General features: G+C 36.1%; 1 protein-coding gene across 1 annotated transcript; it reads left to right on the forward strand.

The window, feature by feature from the left end:
• Positions 1-15,686: 15,686 nt before the first annotated feature.
• Positions 15,687-21,082, forward strand: LOC135642639 (uncharacterized). Its single transcript, XM_065158936.1, has 7 exons — positions 15,687-15,918; positions 16,938-17,610; positions 17,687-17,764; positions 19,557-19,652; positions 19,740-19,932; positions 20,039-20,451; positions 20,786-21,082. The coding sequence occupies exons 2-7, from the start codon at positions 16,981-16,983 to the stop codon at positions 21,002-21,004; spliced, it is 1,629 nt and encodes a 542-aa protein (XP_065015008.1). The 5' UTR covers positions 15,687-15,918; positions 16,938-16,980; the 3' UTR covers positions 21,005-21,082.
• The last annotated feature ends 2,885 nt before the right edge of the window (positions 21,083-23,967 follow it).

The raw sequence follows: 23,967 nt of genomic DNA on the forward strand, positions 1-23,967 counted from the left end.
AGTCATCTGGATTTTCTAGGTATCTTAAAAAATATTTTTACAATCGAAGGATCAATCGCAGGGATTTAGAAAAGTACATGATAGATCAGTTATGAATTTTTGTCATTGTATGTGCTATATATATTTGCATGTATATAATTTTGTCAAGGCAACTACATATTACAATATGGCTGGGGTTGGGCGGTCATTAAAATGTTACCCGAGGAATTAAAAAAATATGTGTACCAATTGATAAGGTATGTTTTGGGTCAAGACACGTCACAACCAATGCCACGCCATGCTACAGTCGAGTTAGCAAGGGGAGCACCCCCACGCGCCAAGTCAGAACCCATACCAAGGCGTTATTTGGCATGTCCCGTCCTGGAAGCTCGGGACGACAACCACACAAAAGTATCGTCTCATCTCTCGAGGATCGGTCGCCACGCTAAACCTGCATACGATCAACCCTCGTATAGTAATATAAAAGCTATCGGTCGGCATCCGACTAGAGAGAGAGAGAGAGAGAGAGAGGAAAAAGAAGAAAAAAATAACTACTGACTTGCTCGTCGGAGGGGCCAAAGTCGGGAATCACCCGACGAAGACCATTTTTGCAGGAAAGTGATCACCCTTGAGCCGCGAGCGTCTCAACCTGGGAATTGTCATCTAGTGTACGAAGGCGAGTTGCCAACCAGCTTAGAGACAAAGAGACGTTGCTCAACACAGATGACGCCTAGACCGAGGAATGTCGATTAACACTCCATCGCAAGGGCTCGGCCTATCTCGGCATCCAGTTCAACCGATAGAAGACTCCCGACAACGACCCGTGGACCAAGTCATGCCAACTCATCAGCCACGATACATTTGTTCACTAACACCGATGATACATTTACATGATTCACAAACCTATATCATGCAATCCCTATGAAATGGGAGTAAAAAAAAAAGAGACGGAAGAGGAGTTGCTGTAAAAAGAAGATAACGAAGAACATAACCAAAGTATATCTATTGTGTACCTAAAAAATTAGAAAAGAATAAGGAGATGGACCGAACATTATTTATCTTCTCGATAGTAGAGGCCCAAGTAAAACCCAAACCTCGAAGACGAAGATTGACTATGATTGACTATGAGAAGGAGATGTCTATGTAACTTTTTAATAGTTTTTATAAGATACCAAATAAACTTAGAAAGAGGATATCTGAACTAATTTTATTGATCTTATAGACATAAGATGAGAAGGCGATAATAATCTTATGTAAGCTAAAGTCGTTATGTGAGTTATAAAATATTATTTTATTAAGAGCTTGATTATATGTAATAATTTTTTCATTTGTTTCTTAAATATAAGGTAGCTAACCAAAATAATTGATTTTTTAACGTTATATTATCAATCGAAATAATTTGCAGTATAGTATAGTATAGTAGATGATGATGTAATATATACATGTCAATATATTCTAATTAGAAAGACACATGCGATGTCATCACTTGAAAAATATTATGTGTGATATAAAAAAATCTTATGTGTCATCGATAGCAACATATTTAGGATTTGATGTACATATGTATTTAGTATTCTTGATATTTTTTATTTAGTATAGAATTTTTACACAGTCCAAAAAGACTCTAAATATATTTTTATGCCACTACATATTAAAAAATTAGATCATTGATATCTTTTGGTTGTTAATCTAAGAAAAAAAGATTTAAGAGCATTATAATTCAATGTCCAATCTAAAAAGTAATGTTAAAATATATTATAAAGCAGTAAGTGTTGATTCATAAATAAATATAATAAATATTATTTCCAATATTGTAGGTGAACACATTGAGAAATTTGAGTGATGTCAATCTAGAATTGTTGTATCCTAGAATCATGTCATTCTAGAAAAATATAGTCCATCTGAAGCAAATTACATCGAAATTTACAATGTTCAAAGACTCTGAAATACCATAAACATTCCATCGTTGATTAACTATATAATTTATAACCTTTGTATATTCCAGGAATGATCGTGCTATAAAGTTTATCAAGCGTTTCTTTTTTGGATTTCCTGTGTTATTATTCTCCGAGAAACAGATGAGGGCATATCGAATGCAAATTGTAGGAGCAATTATGGATGATGAACATTTTTGTGGAGAATATGCTTCTTAGTTAGTTCTATAAAAGTCAGATGTATCTCTAAAACTTTACATATGACCTTGTAAATGGTGTGCTATATTCAATGCAATTAATGGTTCGATTTTGTGGAGAATATGATTTTCTAAAAGTTTTTTTTTTATTTGAAAAATTGTACATATGACAACAGTTTTGTACATGTAAAAAAGGCCATCTGTTGTATTGTATTGTATACATGAACATTTTGTATAACACATTTTATAATTATGCAAATAGAATTTTGGGATACTACATAGCACTTCTCTAATGTGTATCTCATTGTGTATGACCAAATGTTGTTGAAAACAGAGCATTTTTTAAACTTCACCAAGTTTTTTCCTAGTTTCTAGTCAAAATGATCTGAATTGTTTGAAATATTATAGAGGATTTCTCTAATGTATATTTCATTGTGTATGACTAAATGTGGAAAATAGAGCATTTTTCAAAACTTCTCCAACTCTTTTCCTATTTTCCAGTGGAAATGATCTGAAATTTTCATGAAAGCATTGAATATGACCTAGATAGATATATGTACTTTTTTCCATTTTAGAGAATTTATTATATGTTTTGAATTATTCAGCATTTGAAGAGTGTGTCATTTTTCGATGTAATGTTTTCTAACATTTGAGCTTCTAACTATGTCAACAATATATGAAAAAAATTTAGTCTTGGAAAAAAAAATTTGGACCAAATGACATTGTTTTTCTATTTTGCAGGATTTATTTGATTTTTTCTGAATTTTTCAGCATCTGAATAGTATATCATTTTTCATTTTTAACAAATAATAATGTACTTTGAATTTCTGAAAAATTTTAACAATTTTTTAGTATAAAATTTCTGAAAATACTTTGAATGCAATCCATATGAACATATGACACTTGTTTTTTATTTTACAGAATTTATTTAAAAAGTTTAGAAAAATTTCCAACATCTGAATAGTATTCCATTTTCCTATTGTTTTCATTTTTTTTATTTTCAGCAAATTATAATGCACTTGTCATTTTTTTATTCCTTTTGAACTTCTAAATAAGTCCATAATATATGAAAAAGAATTTCTAATATTTAGTGAATTATTTTTGAGAAAAAATTAAAAAATTCTATATCACATAGAAGAACTATTCCAAAGGACTTGAAATTTTTAGGAAGGCTTTGAATACCACCTAGATGAACACATGTCACTATTTTTTATTTTCTTATTTTTATTTGATACTTTTCTGCATTTTTTAGCATCTAAGAATTATGTTATTTTTCTACTTTTATTAATTTTTTGTTTCTACCAAAATATAATGTATCCATTCAATGTTGTTTGACATTTGATCTTCTAAACAGATACACAATATATATATATATATATATATATATATATATATATATATATATATATATATATATATATATATATATATATATATAGTACAAGAATATTATTGGTGAATGAATGCACCAACATAATTTGATGATGATAATTATAATTATTATTACTATTATTATGTAACAAGTTATAATAGCTTATGTGTCATAATCTATGCCAATTCTAATTTGACTTTACTAGCAAAAATAAATATATGTGTGTCATGTTAATCTTGATTATTTTTGTTTAATACCTTATCCTTTTCCTCCCCAAATAAATATAAAGAAACTTATCTTCTCTATTATTTCTAAGACAAATATGGACTCCGAGTTAAAAGAAATTTTAAGCTGCTATAAGATCCATAGGAGTAGAATTGAATGTCTCTTTCATAATTTGACAAATTCAAACCCATTGTTCAAGAAATGATTAAGCAAAGAAGTTTTGCTGAAAAATAGACATTATAAAGTATTAAGGAAATACTGGGAAAATTGGTTCTTTGTTGTATTTTACTCAAAGGAACAATTATCATTTTGATTGTTTTTAATTCTCGACATCTCCTTTGTTTTCACTTGTGAAGTCTTTTCTTCTCTTTGGATTGGTTTAAGCTTAAATCAAAAATATGTAATAGCCTCAAATACTTGTTGTTCCAACAATAAAAGTTAGCTACTTGAATCTGACCTCAACCTGCACTACTTCCGATCTCAGATTTCAGTGGTCATTGCAAAGCATGGCTGGTGATAGGGTGCTCATGGCCCCTCCCCTCTCTTCTTCTTCGATGCCTAACTCTTTCAGACACACAATGGCAGAATGGAGCACGCACGAGTGGTGGAGTAGAATGAATCTTAGGAGTTCATTCCCGTCTGCAACACACCTTGATTGCTTCTTCCCGAGCTTGTTGGCTTTCATCTTTATGGAATGTCTCTAGTCTTCGAACCTTGTGACGGCCTTCTGGGTGTTGTGGACCTTCATGTTGGGAAGAAACCTGTTAATGCGGAATAATTTTTTTTCTTCTTTGTGTATCAAAATAGGTTCCTCATCAAAATATCAACTTGATATCAAAATGCTAATATCAATCAGCACAGCATAAACAATAGAGCAATAAATCAATCACACAGTGAGACCAAATCTTTTTAACGTGGAAAACCCAATGTGGGGAAAACCACGGGACCACAGTCCACCTCAAACTTCCACTATCAATAATAATGATAACAGGTTTACAGTAGGTCTTCTCTAGAATAACTAGAGGATCAGAATAACATCAAGATCATAGATCTTGGCTCAAGAATAGCATATCTTCATCACATAGGATGGATCTCCTCAAAAGAGAATTCTAGGTCTCACGGAGTGGATATCGTAGGAAAGTACCTTAGAGAGGGTAAACTGTAGATCAACACCGTTAGGATTGTAGAGTTTGCTGCAAGGATTATCCACATAAAATTTGGGCCGAAACTGACAACGTTTGGCCACCGATCGTCAAGCAGAAAACTCAGAAACCTAATCTTTCTCTCTCTTTTCTCTGCACACCGTCGCTGCACGCTCACTGTGCACGCTGCACGCTTATTGTGCACACTGCCGTCTAACTCAATTTTACCCTTTCTCTCTTGATTTCTTTGATTTGGGCTGATGGCTCAAATTTGTCCAAGCCCACATATGGGCTGGACCCAACAATTCTCCCCCTCTAGCTCATATGGTGGGCTGTACCAAGCCCGCTCTTCGCCTACATGCTTCAAACTTCTCCTTAGGCAAAGACTTTGTCAACATATCTGAACCATTATCATTGGTATGCACCTTTTCCAACTGTAATTCTTTCATCTCAAGCACATCACGAATCCAGTGATATCTCACATCAATATGCTTGGATCTAGAATGGTATGTTGAATTCTTGGAGAGGTGAATGGCGCTCTGACTATCACAGTAAACAGTATATACTTCATGTTTCAAGCCCAATTCCTGTAGAAACTTTTTCATCCATAAAGTTTCCTTACAGGCTTCAGTAACTGCTATGTATTCTGTTTCTGTGGTTGATAGAGCAACACACTTCTGTAACTTAGATTGCCAAGAGACTGCTCCTCCTGCAAATGTCATCAAGAATCCTGAAGTGAACTTCCTGGAATCAGTATCACCTGCCATGTCTGCATCTGTGTAGCCTTCTAACACAGGTTCATCACTGCCAAAACATAAACACAACCTGGAAGTACCTCTTAGATATCTTAATATCCATTTCACTGCTGCCCAATGTTCCTTTCCAGGATTAGAGAGAAATCGGCTGACAACTCCAACTACATGAGCTATATCTGGCCTAGTACAAACCATAGCATACATCAAACTGCCTACTGCAGATGAGTAAGGCACTTTGGACATTTCTTCTTTTTCTTTCTCACTTGTAGGACATTGTTTCGAACTCAGTTTGAAATGACCTGCAAGTGGAGAACAAACTGCTTTGGCTTTACTCATATTGAATCTTTCAAGAACCTTTTCAATGTAAGTCTCCTGAGATAGCCAAATCTTCATTTTCTTCCTATCACGAAGAATCTTCATGCCAAGTATTTGTTTCACCGATCCTAAGTCTTTCATGGCAAAAGACTTACTTAGCTCTCTTTTAAGCTTTCCAATTTTTCCAACATCATGGACAACAATCAGCATATCATCAACATATATCAGTAAAATAATAAAATCATCATCTGAAAATTTCTTCATAAACACACAATGATCAAATGTGGTTCTATCATACCCTTGGCTCATCATAAAGGAATCAAACTTCTTGTACTACTGTCTAGGTGCCTGTTTGAGTCCATATAAGCTTTTCCTAAGCTTACATATCGGATTTTCTTTTCCCTTGACTTTGAAACCTTCTGGTTGCTCCATGTAAATTTCTTCTTCTAAGTCACCATGAAGAAATGCTGTTTTTACATCAAGTTGCTCAACTTCTAAATTCAAGCGGGCAGCCAAACCAAGAACAACTCGGATAGAGGACATTTTTACAACCGGAGAAAATATTTCTTCAAAGTCAATACCTTTCTTCTGATTGAATCCTTTCACAACTAGTCGTGCCTTGTATCTTTGTTGTGAGCTATTATTTTCAGTCTTCAATTTATAAACCCACTTATTCTTGAGAGCTTTCTTCTCTTTCGGCAGCTTTACCAAGTCATAGGTGTGGTTCTCAAGCAAGGATCTCATCTCTTCTTGCATGGCTTTAACCCACTCACTTTTATTCTCATGTAGAATAGCTTCTTGGTAAGTTTCTGGCTCTCCCCCGTCAGTAAGCATAACATACTCATGTGGAGGATATCTGGTAGAGGGTTGTCGCTCTCTAGTGGATCTTCTCAATGAAATCTCAACTGGTGGTGGAGGTAGCTGTTCAATTGGTTCAGAATCATCAACTGTAGGTGTATCATCACTAGTATTCTCACCACAATCTTCTTGTTCATCTCCCCCATGATCATCATGAACTACAGGTGAAGGAACTGGACCCAAACTCCAAGGAATATAAACAGAGGTTTCTGGCTTCTCAACATTATCACCATCATCAAACAATTGGTCTTCAAGAAACACAACATCTCTGCTTCTAATAATCTTCTTGTTCACTGGATCCCATAATCTATACCCAAACTCTTCATGACCATATCCTAAGAAGATACATGCTTTTGCCTTATTATCAAGCTTGGACCTCTCATCTTTGGGAATATGAACAAATGCTTTACACCCAAAGACTCTCAAATGATTATAAGATATATCTTTTCCTCTCCATACTCTCTTTGGAACATCACCTTGCAGAGGAACTGATGGAGAAAGATTTATCAGGTCAACTGTAGTTCTCATAGCCTCCCCCCAAAATGACTTCGGTAACTTGGCGTGAGAAAGCATACACCTAATCCTTTCTTCAATGGTTCTGTTCATCCTTTCTGCCACACCGTTCTGCTGAGGAGTTTTAGGAACTGTTTTCTCAAGCCTAATACCATGGAACCTGCAATAATTCTCAAAAGGACCCCTATACTCGCCACCATTATCTGATCGAACACACTTTTGCTTTATATCAGTTTCTCTTTCAACATTGACATGAAACTCCTTGAAAGCATCGAGTACCTGGTCTTTAGATTTCAAAGCAAAAGCCCAAACTTTTCTAGAATGGTCATCAATAAAAGTAACAAAATAAAGAGCACCTCCAAGAGTTCTAGTTTGTATAGTACAGACATCAGTATGAACTAAATCAATAACATCAGATCTTCTAGATGATGGATATGTCTGAAATGCAACTCTATGTGTTTTTCCAGCTAAGCAATGATCACAAGATTTAAGAGATGTACCTTGCAACTCTGGTAAGAACTGCTTTCTAGCAAAAGTTTGAAGTCCCTTCTCGCTGATATGTCCAAGCCTCTTATGCCAAAGATCTATACTTTCACCTTTTCGAATTGCATTAATCTCTCCTTTGTGTAGCTTAGCTTCCATGACATAAAAAGAGTTAATCTTCTTTCCTTTTGCCACAATTAGAGAACCTTTAGTGAGTTTCCATTTACTTTCACCAAAATAATGTGCAAAGCCCTCATCATCAAGTCTACCTATAGATATCAAGTTAAGACGAATATCTGGAACATGCCTTACATCTTTGAGTATTAATTTGCTCCCAATACTGGTCTCCAAGCAAATATCTCCAATACCCACAATCTTAGATGTACCATTGTTTCCCATTCTAACATTACCAAAATCACAAACAGTGTAAGATCTAAAGAAATCACCATGAGAAGTAACATGAAATGAAGCACCAGAGTCAATTACCCAGTTACTGTCCTGAGCTACAAGACTGACACAACCTTCATCACAAACAATAATGATATTACCTTCAGCAGCAACTGTATTGGTCTCTTTTTCATTTTTCTTCATTTCATTCTGTTCTCGCTTCCAAAACCTACACTCTTTCTTCATGTGACCTGGCCTATTACAGTGAAAACATTTGATATCTCTTCTAGACTTGGATCTTCCTCTATAACCATATGGATTTCTGCTATGACTTCTTCCACGTCTTTCTTGTTTTTCAGTAACAAATGCACCAGAAGAAGATTCACCCTGTTCTTTCCTTCTTGCATCTTCATTTAGCAAACTATCTTTAACCATATCTATGGTTAGAGTCCCCTCTGGCGTGGAGTTACAAATAGTCACCACATACGTTTCCCAACTTTCTGGTAAAGAGCTGAGAAGTAATAATCCCTGCATCTCATCATCTATATTCATTTTCATAGCAACCAACTTGTTTGCAAGACTCTGAAATAGGCTTATGTGCTCAACAATGTTACCACCACCATCTTTATACTTCAAATTTACAAGCCTTTTGAGGAGAGAAATTTTATTTCCCACTATCTTTTTCGCAAAGAGATTTTCTAACCTTTGCCAAACAACATCAGCTCTGATTTCATCTGAAATATGCTCATGCAAGTTTATATTCATCCATCTTCTAATATAGGCAATAGCTTTTCTATGTTGAACTTCCCATTCTTCATCGTCCATAGTAGAAGGTTTATCTTTAACCTTGATAGGCTTATATAAATCTTTGCAATAGAGCAAATCTTCCATCAGACGCCTCCAAGTGGAATAATTTGATGAGTTCAATTTAATCATACCATCTAACTCCATTTCAATCACACAAGAAAACTAGCACCAAACAACCTGATGCTCTGATATCACTTGTTGGGAAGAAACCTGTTAATGCGGAATAATTATTTTCCCTCTTTGTGTATCAAAATAAGTTCCTCATCAAAATATCAACTTGATATCAAAATGCTAATATCAATCAGCACAGCATAAACAATAGAGCAATAAATCAATCACATAGTGAGACCAAATCTTTTTAACGTGGAAAACCCAATGTGGAAAAAACCACGGGACCGCAATCCATCTCAAACTTCCACTATCAATAATAATGATAACAGATTTACAGTAGGTCTTCTCTAGAATAACTAGAGGATCAGAATAACATCAAGATCATAGATCTTGGTTCAAGAATAGCATATCTTCATCTCCTCAAAAGAGAATTCTAGGTCTCACGGAGTAGATATCGTAGGAAAGTACCTTAGAGAGGGTAAACTGTAGATCAACACCGTTAGGATTGTAGAGTTTGCTGCAAGGATTCTCCACATAATATTTGGGCCAAAACTGACAACGTTTGGCCACCGATCGTCAAGCAGAAAACTCAGAAACCTAATCTTTCTCTCTCTATTTCTCTCTCTTTTCTTGCACGCTGCCGCTGCACGCTTACTGTGCACGCTACCGTCTGACTCAATTTTGACCTTTCTCTTTGATTTCTTTGATTTAGGCTGATGACCCAAATTTGTCAAGCCTACATATGGGCTGGACCCAACACTTCAGTAACCTGTCTATCTTGCAGACCGGCGATTGATTCTCGAGCCAACTTGACTGGAAAATGATTTCAATTATGGTTCTGCTTGTGTCTTCAGGACCCAATTCGGAAATTACTGCAGAGAACAGAAGATTCAGATGAGTATATCTTGTAAATGATAATGAAGTAGCTGAAAACATGACAAGTTTCTCAGATTGAGAACCAGAAACCAAGTTGTTCATGATGAAGATGGATAATTACCTGCATGGCTAATTGCTTGGTGAAGCTCCAAAGTCTCATGAAGAGCTCCGCACGGTCAGGGCAAGGACAGATAGTAGCCCTCATGGAAGCATCCCTTGATGGCCCATGAGTGGGATCAGCCATCACATGACACTCATGGCACCCGGAGAACTTCCTCAGGTGCATTCCTTTGAAAGATCCTCCCAGACAAGAAGAAGACGATGTAACAGAGGCAGTGATGGAAGCAGATGAATGAAGAGGTGAAGGAGGTGGAAATAGCTCCAATGATATCTTTGGAAGGAGACCTGAAGGATCTGCTTGGAGTATTTAAGTAAGACTGCCGGTCGCGGCCAGTCTCTTAGAAGACTCGGGTGTGGTGATCTCTGGCTTGACAACACTTGGGCTGTTCCCCATTCTACAGAAAGAGTATGGAGTCTCGTTGGGTTTCTTCTTTCCCTTGTACGTCATTCTGATCTTTACACGAAAGCCAGCGTCTCCAGGAACCCCCAGGAGAGCGAGTTCTTGGCGTTCCTTTGACCTTGTCTCTTACTCTTGCTGCTTCTGTTGCACGCCCTACTTGCATTACTTGTATCTGCCATCGGGAGCAGTGGTGATCTTGCTTCCAAGTCGAGGCCTGGAGTGTCTTATCTTCCTCGGATAAGATAATACTTGTTGAGATCTGATTCATAGTTATCTATCTAGATTGTTATCATGATCTAGTGGTTACATGATGATTTCAATAACCACTTCAATCATGATCTAGTAGTTATAAGGTTGTTTCATTAATCACCTCATGATCTAGTAGTTATAGGGTGGAGAAAGAGATAGATAAAAAGTCTGTGTGCACTTAGTATCTTGTAAGTGTTCCTCCTGCTTTTAATACTACAATAGGCATTATGACTTTCAATGGTAATTCCATATCTCAACCCCTTATCCCCATCTTCTCGGGCAAAAGTTATGAATTTTGGAGTATCAAGATGAAGACTCTATTCAAGTCTTAAGATCTTTAGGACTTAATAGAGAATGGATATGCAGATGCAGATGACGAAATTAGGCTGAGGGAGAATAGAAAGAAGGACTCAAAGGCATTGTTCTTCATTCAACAAGTTGTACACGAGACGATCTTCTCAAGAATTGCAGCAGACAACCTCAAAGCAAGCTTGGTTAATACTTCAAAATGAATTTCAAGGCTCATCAAGGGTGATTACGGTAAAACTTCAAACCCTCCGTCGTGAGTTTGAAATTTTGTTCATGAAAAGCAATGAATCGGTGCAAGATTTTCTTTCTCGAGTGACTGAAATTGTTAGTCAAATGAAATCTTATGGTGAGCATCTTCCTGATCATATAATTATTGTAAAAGTTTTGAGAAGTTTAACTCCGAAATTTGATCATGTTGTTCCTTGCAAGCACATGAAGTAAGGTTGAACAGGTCACTTGAAAAAAGTGAAGAAAAAGCATTTCAAGTTAAGGGAGAGTCTTCTACTTCAAAAGAAGACAAAAAATCAGCAGGAAGAGGACATGGTAGAGGAGGATTTCGTGGTAGAGGAAATGGAAGAGGAAGAGGACACTTTGATGAACAAGGGCAATCAAATTATGATCAAAAAAATTACAAAAGTGGAATTCAATGTCACTATTGTAAAAAGTTTGGTCACATGAAGGCAGATTGCTGGAAAAGAGAAAAACAAGCAAGCTATGTGGAGAAAAATGAAGAAAATAGTAAGTTATTTATGACTCATTCACAAATTCATAACATCTCAAATGATATTTGATTTTTAGATAGTGGATGTTTTAATCATATGTCAGGCATAAAATCAATATTTAGAGATATTGATGAGACTCACAAGTTGAATGTTAGACTTGGAGATAACAAGCAAATCCAAGTTGAAAGGAAAGGAACAATTAAGGTGAAGACAAATCAAGGAAAGGTAAAATACCTTGATAATGTTTTCTTTGTTCCTACTTTATCACATAACTTGTTGAGTGTTGGACAATTAGTAAATGATGGATATTCAGTAATATTTGATGATGGTTCATGCACTATTAGAGATAAGAAATCCGGTTTGATTATAGTAAATGTTTGCATGACACAAAACAAGATGTTTCCACTTGATGTGTTAAATATTGAAAGACATGTGCTTATCACAACTCAAAAGAATGAGTCTGGTTTATGACATTTAAGATATGGACATCTTAACATTAAAGGTTTAAGGTTGTTAAGTAAAAAAGGAATGATTTTTGGATTGCCTAAGATTAATACACTTGATGTACGTGAAGGATGTATTTATGGCAAACAAAGTAGAAAACCATTTCCTATTGGAAAAGCATGGAGAGCATCTAATTGTCTTGAATTAGTTCATGCTGACTTATGTGGGCCTATGAATATAAAATCATTTGGTGAAAGTTAATATTTTTTATTGTTTACGGATGATTATAGTCGCATGAGTTGGGTATATTTTTTGAAATTGAAATCTAAAACATTTGATAATTTTTGAAAGTTTAAGGCACTTGTAGAAAGACAAAGTGGTAGATATATAAAAACACTTCGGACAGATAGAGGTAATGAATTTTTATCTAATGAGTTTAGTTCTTTTTGTGAAGAAAATGGTATTCACATAGAATTGATAGCACCATATACACCGGAGCAAAATGGTGTAGCTGAGCGTAAGAATCGGACTGTTGTTGAAATGGCAAGAAGTTTCCTTAAAGAAAAATATCTTCCAAATCAGTTTTGGGCAGAAGCAGTTGCAACAGCAGTTTATTTGTTGAATATTTCATCAATAAAGGCTGTTATGAATCGAACTCCTTTTGAGACTTAGTATGGTATGAAACCAAGTGTTAGACATCTAAGAATTTTTGGTTGTATTGCTTATGCTTTGGTGAATTCATAAAATCATCACAAGCTTGATGAAAAATCAGAGAAATGCATTTTAGTTAGTTATTCTTTACAATCGAAAGTATATCGATTATATAATCCTGTTAGTGACAAAGTTATTATTAACAGAAATGTTATGTTTGATGAAAGGGCAAGTTGGAATTGGGAGATCAATAAAGGTGAAACACAAATGCAGATTCCAACAGAACTAGACATTTTGCAGAATCAAGTGACAGATCCTGCTCCAACAAATTCATCGTCAACCTCACCCAATAGCAGTTCAAATTCGGATTCCTCGGATGAAACCTCTCCAAGAAATTTCACATCACTGACAGAAATTTATAACTTAACATTTGCTTTGTTTATTTCAGATCCAACAACTTTTGATGAAGCAGTTAAAAAAGATGAATGGAGAAAAGCAATGAAGGAGAAAATCAAATCAATTGAGAATGAATGAAACTTGGGAGCTAATGAATCTACCGAAAGAAAAGAAAGTGATTGGGTTAAAATGAATGTTCAAAACAAAATTTAAATACAAATTATTTGGTTTCACTGATAGTGATTGTGCAGGAGCTTTAGAGGATCGAAAGAGTACTTCACGCAAGTGGAGCCATCACAATGAAGTATTATGGAACGGATGAGCAAGTTGCAGATATCCTCACCAAATCACTTCTAGTTCGAAAGAATATTTATTTTATGTCGCAAATTGGTGTATGCAACTATGAATCAAGGGTGAGTGTTGAGATCCGATTCATAGTTATCTATCTAGATTGTTATCATGATCTAGTGATTACATGATGATTTCAATAATCATTTCAATCATGATCTAGTAGTTATAAGGTGGTTTCATTAACCACCTCATGATCTAATAGTTATAGGACGGAGAAAGAGATAAATAGAGAGTTGTGTGCAATTAGTATCTTGTAAGTATATACTATTTTTCCTTGCTCCTCCGTCCACAACGATACTTGTGTGATGTGTACATGGCTACATTAATGCAGACACTGTGAAGGAAAGAATACTGGAATGTAGCAACCGAGACCTGGTTGGTGGTCGTCGGAGGAGACAACTAGGAAATGGTGGCCATCGGACGTATACTCATGTTAAGACACCTTTGTTGCACTTATTCCTGCAATTAGCATGGCTACTGTAAGCTCATCTTTGTCAAACAGTAGACTACTGTTCTTGACGATGAAGGATAAGGAATCAGTAGCTTCCTTCAGGTGGGCTACCATTCATTCATCAACCCAGTCAAACCAGATCAAAGAGACCACGATCTTTCGTCTGACAAAAGCAGATAGCTAATATGAAGAGAGTCAGAAATCACAAGCTATGTTACAACTTCATTTCTTCTCTCTTTGCTGATCTTGCATTCTGATTGATGATGATGAAGATGGAGATGAATTGCTTAAAATACATCATTCGGCCCAACAAGGCAAATCAATCAGATTTGATGGGAAGCTCCCCTCTCACTGGCTTATTTCTTGCTGCCAAAAGCCCTTCTCTAATCGCGACATCTTCATTATATAAGATAGATCTATCCATGGAACTTCTGCATCTTGCAAAAACAGTAAACCCCTCATCAATTCTTAGAATAAAAAGCATATATCACCGTCCTGCTCATGATGGCCGAAGCCATCAGTATTGAGCTTGTGTCAACCCTTCTCTGGTTTGCTCCGTGTCACTTACACACTTCTCTCAAATCCATTAGAACATGTGGTGTGATTAAAATCTATAAGGATTCGGCATCATTTCGAGCTTTCCATATTACCCACAAAAATATTTGCAATGGTGACTTTCTAAGATCAAAATTTTATTATGGGCCGTATCATTTAATGACCTTCCATAATAACACTAACTGCTCTCGACAAAATCTTGCGAGGATTCGGCCTCATCCCATTGAATTTAAATTTAGCATCATTTTGAGCTCTCCATATTACCTGCAAAATATTTGTAATGGTGGCTTTCAAGATCAAACTATTGGTATGGGTTGTATCATTAATCACTTCATGGACTCTAACATTGCCGGAGAATTCTACTTGGGCTTCTCCTCCGGTGATTAAATCTGTAGGCAATTTTAGAAGAGTCGCAATTTTAATAATATGATTAACCAATTTAGGACCAAACAACTCATTCAATTTAAAGATATTCCATTCCTCGCCATATTCTAAGCATATAGAAAAGCTTTTATACTAAGATTGAAATCAAATAATATCCAATAGATTTTACAATACGTATCTTTTGATGTCATCTAAAAATATCTCAACGTGACATACAAAAGCATCATATTTGCGTACAAAATCACTGTCAATCTACGAAGAGAACTAGACTCTTCTTCTCGAGAACAAACAGAGGATCTCTTTACTATGTCTTTTATGAGATATGTTGATAAGAAATTCTATTATAATATAATTTTTTTTTTATTAGTCAATATTTATTATCAGAATCTAATTAGTTCTATAATATATCTTATCCAATTATAAAGATAAATTAATTTTATATACAATGGAATGCCAAAAACCTCGTTATCCTCCCGCAATGCCTAGCTTCTTTCAAATATCATCCACATTTAAATTACATAGATTAAGTTCGTTGAATGAATTAGTGCTCGACTCATAACAATTTTTCTAACCATATTTTAATAGGATTTAATTGGGTTCGATCAATGGATTCTTTGTTAAATTTAAACGGATCGGGCAGGTGTAGTTGAAATGACCCGACCCGTTTACTAACATGGCATCTCACCCATCCACGGCTGCCTCCTCCACACGTACGCGTGCCTACAAAAAAACCCTCGTCGCTGCGGTTCCTCTCTCGACGTTGATTTGATACGTCCGCCGGGCAGTGAGGCCGGAGACCGGCGTCGCCGACTCTCCCACGCCGGTGGTCGCTTGCGGTGTATTCCCGCCGCGGCCTTTCTTCTCCCTCCCGCTTGTTCGTGTGTTGTCCCGGTGATCCGATCGATTACTGCAGCCTCTTCCGGCTCCTCCGGGTGCGTGTTCTTTCTGTTGTTTTCTTTCCTATATCTCTCGTAAATAAACCATCTTTTTCTGATTTGAAATGAATTCGTGCTTTCGCCTTTTTGGATCTGAGGTAGCTCGTGGTAATCTTCCCTTTAAAACAAATGAAAAGGAAAGAAATTACGACTCTTGTTTATTTGGTATTGTTCCCCTTAAAGAAGATCGATCAGAAACTTTCTAGTTCATATGATCTATTGGTAGTAAAATTAGCCCACAAATTTGTGCTTGTATGCACGAATGACGTTGCGAATCACCGACTCATCTAATTTAAGTATCTTTTATATGTTTTTCCATTTATTTCTTCGTCCTATTTCAAATATTTGAAGCAGTCGATGGGCCCTCAAATTGTTGCAAGTCTCCTACACTGCCCTATGCGTGTTCTGTTGCTTTCAATTCTATTGCCACGATTCCTTCGGGCTATTATTTTAATCCACTGACGCCAAGATTCCACGGAATCGATGTGCAAGCGATAGTTAACCTCAATATGCTTTTTGCACCTTGATTGCTTCATATTTGACCTCAATGTATGCGTAGTTTGATTGATGCCTTTTACTCGCTTCGCCTTCGTATATCTCTGACTGATCTTTTCTGATCAGAAAAGAATCACAGTTTTGTTTGTTTTAGGAATTTTATCCTGTCAACAAGATGATTTTGTTTGTATCCTCTGTGTGCTTCCGATCACAGAGCTGTAGATCAGTCTTCAATTGACCCATTTTAATTTTACCGCCATGTAAACTTTGTCTTCATGTGTCTGCAACCATTTCATGGTTTAGTTTTATATTAGTATTTTATGCTTCGGTTTCCCATGTCATTGTCTGATGGCATCACATGAGTTCCACAGTCTGCAACAGTAACAAATTCCATTTCCTTCCACACTTCTTGTATGGCTATGACAACTAACAAAGTTTCCCTCCACACTTTTGGTGTGCTTTTTACCTTCCCACTATGATCTCCAACCGGATGCCTCAACATATATCTTTTTCTTTTGCAGCAAAAGAAGTTTTTTTGCAGGCTTGGAACAGGAGCATAACAGGATGCCTGGGTCTTCACAAAGGAAAGCTGTTAATGAGAGTAACAGCCCGATCGCAAGATCACTTGGTATCCGCCTGAGCTTAGATTCATCTAGTCAAAGGATTTTCTCGAGGACAGCATCGTTGGGCAGGATCGCTGGCACAAGTTACTGGCATCTTGGATCTATCAGGCCCAACCTCATAGTTGAAGGAATTCCAACTGACACCACTAGACCAGCAGCAGCTGGTGACGATCAAGCAGTCGGTGTTGAGATGGCTGGAAATGGTCTCAGACAAGGTTCACTAAGCAGAATGAGTAGTAGGGAATCTTGGCAGAGGTGTTCGATTAGTTTTTCTAGTGATCATGGAACTATTGATAATCTGGCACTTCCACAGGAACTAACAGATAGGATAGATAGTTCACTTGCACAAGTAGGATGCAGAGGGAGTCGACTGGATGATAAAGAACATGAGGACGGAGTTGTGAAATTTGCTGATGATTCTCTAATACTATCATTTAATTCCTGGTCATATGAAGCAAACTTGCCATCAGTTGTGACTCCATTAACTGAGGAAATTGTGTCACCTCTTCCAACTGATTCCATCTTGTCTGGAAAGGGAAAGAGTCATATGACAGGTATTGCATCACCAAAGGTGAGCTTCACATATGATTAAATTTTAATTTAGAAGGAAGAAAATTACTTTCTTGATATTGTATGTTTTCTTGCAGGATAAGCAATACAAGCTTCCATTTTGGCTGGACTATATTTCTTACTTGAGTCACTTGGCTGTCTTTGGAATTCTTGGGGTAAAACTTTGAACTTCTTTTCCAATGTCTACAAAGAGTGTATAGCAGAGTTTAGTAACTGAGGCTAAGATTTTGTTATAGTTCCATTATCTACTATAATCCTTGTCTGCACTTATTCTGTGATTATTGTATCTCCTTTTTTTTATTATTCCATTATTTGTTTAGTGAGATTTCTTGGCTACAAATACATTATTCATTTCAAAAAAATTTCTCTTTTTGTAGCAATGATTAAGCCAGTTGAGGACTGTAAAGATTTAGCATATGATAAATCCTCGCTTTTTTTTTGTTAAATTAGACTGATATTTTGTAGTTTGAATATAGAAAACAGTGCAAAAGAATTTCTTTCTAACAAAGTTAATGGGAACTAAAATAGAAAAGATTTGCATATGCTGTTCAAATCCAAATGAAAAAGAAAGATACTGCATCAATCATTCTAGAAAGGTTGTGCAAAGGAATTGGCTGTCATATTTATTGGTGAGAAATTGTTAGGATAAAGTAGTTTATGCTTGATGAGCTGTAGTATCTCGAAATCTCAGCATGAACTTGTGTTTTTCTGTGCAACTTCCTTCCTAGACCAGTTTTCTTTGGTTGGATTAATCTAGGGGACTTCATTATTAAGTTAATCTCCTCGGTCTGTAGTCAATTTATACGGAAGTAGATTCACTTTTTTTATTATGGGAAAGGAATTCCTTACGTTTGCTTGGACATCAAGGACTCATTTGGGATAACAAGATTCAAACTCAAAACAATTACCCAGGAACCTCAAAATGAAGAGCTTAGGAAACTAAGTTGACTTGTTAGATTTTTTTTGGATTCAGAAAAAAAATACAAGAATGTTTTGAGTTGAGAGAGATGATTAAAAACATATATACAGAGCCAAAAGCAATCCGTTGTGATGATAGAAGTGTGTGATTCTGCATTTGATTTTTTCTCTATTGCTATATCTGTCAAAAAGGAAAAACTTTAGACCTTCTAAAGAAAATTTTGGGCATTTAACTTTTCAAATTTCTTGTTTCTTGAAGTTATATTTGATTGTTAAACAATGGAAAAGAATATTTGTCTGACTTCTTTCTCCTGTGGATAAAAGTTAAACATATTTATGAGCATGTGATACTTTTCTGGCAACATTAGAATAGGTGCTGTCTGATGTGATTTGAAAGGCGTCCGTGTCACATATTTTGTTCTTCTCTACAATAGATTGGTTTGACAGATTTCACTTTTCTAAATAACGATTTCACATATTCCATTTTTTTTAATAATTTGTTAATCTTGTAATAGCATTGAATGGAGTGAAACAAAATTGGACTTTGCTACTATCCACTAGATGATGAAAAATATTATTATGACACAGGAGTAAGCTTTTAGCATTCTCTTATCTCTTCTATGTTCTCTTGTCCTGGACTGTTTAGAGTTACTATAGTACCTATTACTCCATTTAAGAACCACATAATTACTGGGAGAAGAGAAATGATTAGTGTAAAGCTAGTCAGCATTGATCATATATAATATAGCCAAAATGAATAAATTAGGCCTCCTGTTCTTTTAACAAATTAGGCTACTGAAGCAGCTCACTGGGAGTTAATTAGTTAGAATATGCATCCAAGTGTGCTACCATGATTGTTTAGGGGAAAACTTTCATCCTGTTGCCACAGGAATCACTTCTGTTATCAGTTTTGAAGAATGATTGACAATGTTAACAAACTGTATCTATCAAAATAAGTACTTGCTTTCTTCTTTGTTTAAATTTCTGTCAGTGCAACAAGAATTAAGTGAATGTCCCTTCATCATATAGGTATATACAAGATACTTACTGCAGAAGCTCTTTGGTCCTGACCTCTTGCGTCTCACAGGGGATAGCCCGTTGTACCTTGATCTTCCCTCCAATATGGTTTTTTCTCTTTTCTTTCTTCATGTTTGATAAAGTAAAGTTTGTTTCTCCGTTCACTGATGCAATTCAGAATGTGCTTTCTAACAGATAGGTTCCTTCCTGATGGGGTGGATTGGATTTGTCTTCAAGGCTGACATCCTTCACGTATCTGAACATTTGCTGGTAGGATTAAGTACAGGGTACTTGGGCAGTCTCACCACACTCAGTGGATGGAACCAGAAGATGCTTGAATCGTCTTCCAAGGGCCATTGGGTGCATACTGTTGCTGGCCTGATACTTGGTAAGATAACATAGTTTGAAGACAGGTTAGCTTATAATTTGCGGAGGATTTATTGGTTGTCACTTGCTTGCACAGTTTTTGTTCTTATCTTTCTACCCATCTATAGGGATTTTCCTTGTCAACTATAGTATCATTGTTGGGGTTGGATGTGCTGGAGGACTCCGCAGAGGCATTATTGCTTGGTGTGACAAGAGAAATACCAATCTGGAAAAATGGAGGGTGAATAACCACAATAAACATGTGGTTGTGATGGCCGCTGTTCTACTGATATGGTGCTTGTTATGGACTCTGAGTGGAGAATTCTTTAGGGTTAAGTTGAACAGAGTCAGTAATTCTGCTGTTCCTTGGCTAGCTTTCTTGGTGGGTCCCCCAGGTGTGTGGCTCCGATGGCGCTTGGCTAAGCTTAATGGACGAGGTATAGGAAGCAAGCGAATGCTCAAATGGCTACCAATTGGAACTCTGTTGGCCAATGTACTTGCAGCAACCATTTCGGCTGCAGCTGCTATTATAAGCAAAGCGGTAAGCATCCGGTGCAAAATTCAGGGTCAATCTTGAACTTATATTTTGCTGTTCTTCACTAATATTACTTTGAACTGACAATTTAGAAACAAATTGCACCTGCTAGAGGGGAGTTGCTTCCTGCAAGTTTTTTTTATATTGTCATAATTTAGTGTCTGATAGATCCCCACACAATGGCAAGGAACACTCGCACAAAATCACAGATCTGCATCTGCATTCATACATGCATCTACTCACAATCTTTTAGGTTTCCTTTGAGCAAGCAAATGTGTTTTTTTCTTGTCTTTATTGTGTGTGTGATGTTTTGCACTAATTAATTTGTTGTTTTGTTCAGGTAAACACAGAGAAATGTGCAATCATTGTCAGTGGATTTCAATTAGGCTTTCCTGGCTGCTTGAGCACAGTTTCTACTTTTGCAGCTGAGATATATGGTATGTGGAAGACTGGACATGGCTGGAGAGCCTTCTTCTACATCATTATTACCTTCTTTCCATCTTTTGCACTGGGAACTCTTGTATTCTCAGTTCCTATATGGATTAAGCATTATGAATAATAATTCATACTAACATTATAAATAGTAATTCATATTGCAATCTCAGGTTAAAGAATGGCTGTAGCTGCTTATTCATCATTCTTGTCTTGGTGTAAAGAGTAACAAGGCTTGACTTATTCTACCAATTAAGGTTTAAGAATAATAAGGCTGACTTAATAAAACATGACCTTCATGGATTGGATTCAGGAAACAGCCTCTCTATTCTACAGCCCTGAAGTATCTAGCACCAGTAGTACCTCAGACCTCAAAATGAAGGAAGCCTCGTACACTGTGACACCCTTTTCTTTTGCTTGAAAAGTGGATGAGAAATCACATAACATATCAGCAATCTTTGATCTTTCTCTATGTATACTCTGGCTGTATTAAATTCTGGGATTGTTTCAATTCAACCAGTTACTTACACTGCCATATGTGGGGATCAGTAAATTTCATTTTATACCTCCACATGAACTGTTCTACTGTTTGTTTTTTGAAATATCATCCCTTTTGTGTCGGGAGATTTCAAGCATGTGTGACCTTAACTGAAATTGACACTTCTATTTTGTCAGCCTGCAATAAATGAGATATATGCTCCTTCAACTTAAAAAATTTATATTATAATCTTTATAATTATGAAAGTAAAATATTTAGATCTATTTATCCTAATATCATTGATTTTATCAATAAAAATATAAAAATAATAGATAAAAAATTAATTTTAATGTTCCAATTAGCAGTGATAGACGGTGTCGGTGGTTGCGGAGGACAGCATCGTTAGGGGTTATGGGTGGCTACTGTGTGGATGAGGAGAGTAGTGGCCAAAGAGAAGGGTCATTCTACATTTGCGTGGACGCCAATACAGTTGGCAAATGGTGAAAGAGCCACTAATGCAATGTAAAAGGCCTCTCGACAACGATGTAGAGGCAGAGTGGCGAAAGGGCCTCTCATTGCATCAATGTCGACGTAGTTATCGAGCGACAAAATTGTCACTTAGCATCTACATTGGCAATGACAGATGCAGACGCCATCGCTCGATATCTATATCAGTATCAATGCAGATGCAGAACGACATCGCTCTGCATATGTATTGACGTCGATACAAATGCGGCAACTGCGTTGAGAGCGACCCTCATCTCTGACTACTGCTCTCCTTATCCACAACAAGCACCTGTGACCCACAGCAGTGTTGTTGTTCACAATCATCTGTCACCATTAATTGAAATATTAAAATTAATTTTTTGCTCATTGTTTTCGTGTTTCTATTAGTAAAATCAACGATGTTATGGTAAATAGATGTAGATATTTTACTCTCATAACTATAGAAATTTTAATATAAATTTTTTTAAGCCTAGGGAGCATGATGCTAAGGAGGTCTAAATACATTGGATAATCTGTAATTAGCTATCGGCAATGGTGTTGCTTCACTTATCGCACGTAGCGACGTTGCATAACCATCGTAGGGTTGTCACACCTCATAATGCTTGTATTGGATATGCAACCATTGCTTGCGATTGGGTTGGTGACCACCGAAGGTCACTGCTCTTAACAATATTATCATCGACAATGATCGATTGATAAAACACGAGGAACCTCACATTACCCGCAAGCATATAATAAGATGGACTAGATAAAAAAGTAGATTAGCAATACAGATGAAATGTTCATACATCGTAAATAAAAATCAAATAATAACTTTTCATAAGCAAAAGATGCTACCAAATAGATATAAAATATTTGATTTTAGACTCTAATACCAATTATGAGTATAAAAATCATCCTTATGCATTTATTATGTGAAAAACTTTAATGTAAAAATCTAAAATCAAATAACAATAGATCCATTTTACGATGAGCACCTTTCAATGTCATTCGGAAAACTTTTATCTTATCTGCATCATAGTTAGATCCGAAAGCTATAGTGATACGAATTTGTAAGGAGAACTAGACCCGTATTCTCCTTTCTTCCTATCATTCACAAGATTGTTATGAGCAATAAATTTAGAGATAAATAGGAGATGAGAGAAGATATGTAATCTCACATTGAATAGTTTACGTGACTATGGGGAGATGAGAGAAGATCTATAATCTCTCATTAACTGATTTACGTGACTATGAGAGAAGATCTGTACTCTCAGTAATGTCACATATCATTATCTTCTCTTATCTGTATATCCATATATCCACATCCATACTGAGTCCTTAGGAGGTCAGTAATAAGTATGAGAACCTTTCCCATCAAGATTATCTCGTAAAGAATTCTATCATAATTAAATATTTTTTTTCTATTGATCGATAATCAGAATCTAATCATATATATAATATATCTTACCTAATTAGATAAGATAATATAATATGTCACAAAATCTAACAGGCAAAAGAGTGGTCATCTACAATAATCACCGAACACGATGAATGGTAGATACCTCGAACAAGTCACGACAAGGCCTTGAGGATCCCAAACCACGATGTGATTCGGGACACCTTGGATTGTGATCCTAGATCAAGCTAAGTCTATTAATGGAGTTTAAGCAAATACACTAGTAGAGAAGAAATAAACTTAAAAGAGAATTTTTCCTAACAACCAGCGAGTAAATCAGGAACAGGCTACCTTTGAACTGAGAAGATGCTAGGGAGGATCAGACCCTCGCCCGTTCTCCACCACACCATGAGGCCTGGTTGATAACACGAGTTGTTTGCCATTCCTTTCCAAGGTTAAATATGGGTTAAAGACTGATAGCAAACCACTACTACGAGGAACAAAATAAAAGATTCTCTAAAAAGAGAGCTAAAGAATGCTTGAATTTATTGGGAGGGAAGTAGATTGAGACCAGATGATAAATCTTAGACCAGATGATAAACCACTACTTTGCCTCCATGCTTCACCTACAGAAACCAGAATTCAAGTGGTTTCACATGCAGTTAGTGTTTAGCTTGTAAATACATCTTTTTATCAAATTTGCATGACCGAATGGAAACCAAAACTC

Source organism: Musa acuminata, chromosome BXJ3-7, assembly GCF_036884655.1.
Source record: "Musa acuminata AAA Group cultivar baxijiao chromosome BXJ3-7, Cavendish_Baxijiao_AAA, whole genome shotgun sequence".
NCBI lineage: Eukaryota > Viridiplantae > Streptophyta > Magnoliopsida > Zingiberales > Musaceae > Musa > Musa acuminata.

Excerpts from the sequence above, each read along its gene's own strand:
- LOC135642639 (XM_065158936.1), top strand. The coding sequence starts at position 16,981 with ATGCCTGGGTCTTCACAAAGGAAAGCTGTTAATGAGAGTAACAGCCCG. Across the intron at positions 17,611-17,686 it reads CAGGTATTGCATCACCAAAG|GATAAGCAATACAAGCTTCC; the intron begins GTGAGCTTCACA and ends GTTTTCTTGCAG. Across the intron at positions 17,765-19,556 it reads CTGTCTTTGGAATTCTTGGG|GTATATACAAGATACTTACT; the intron begins GTAAAACTTTGA and ends TTCATCATATAG.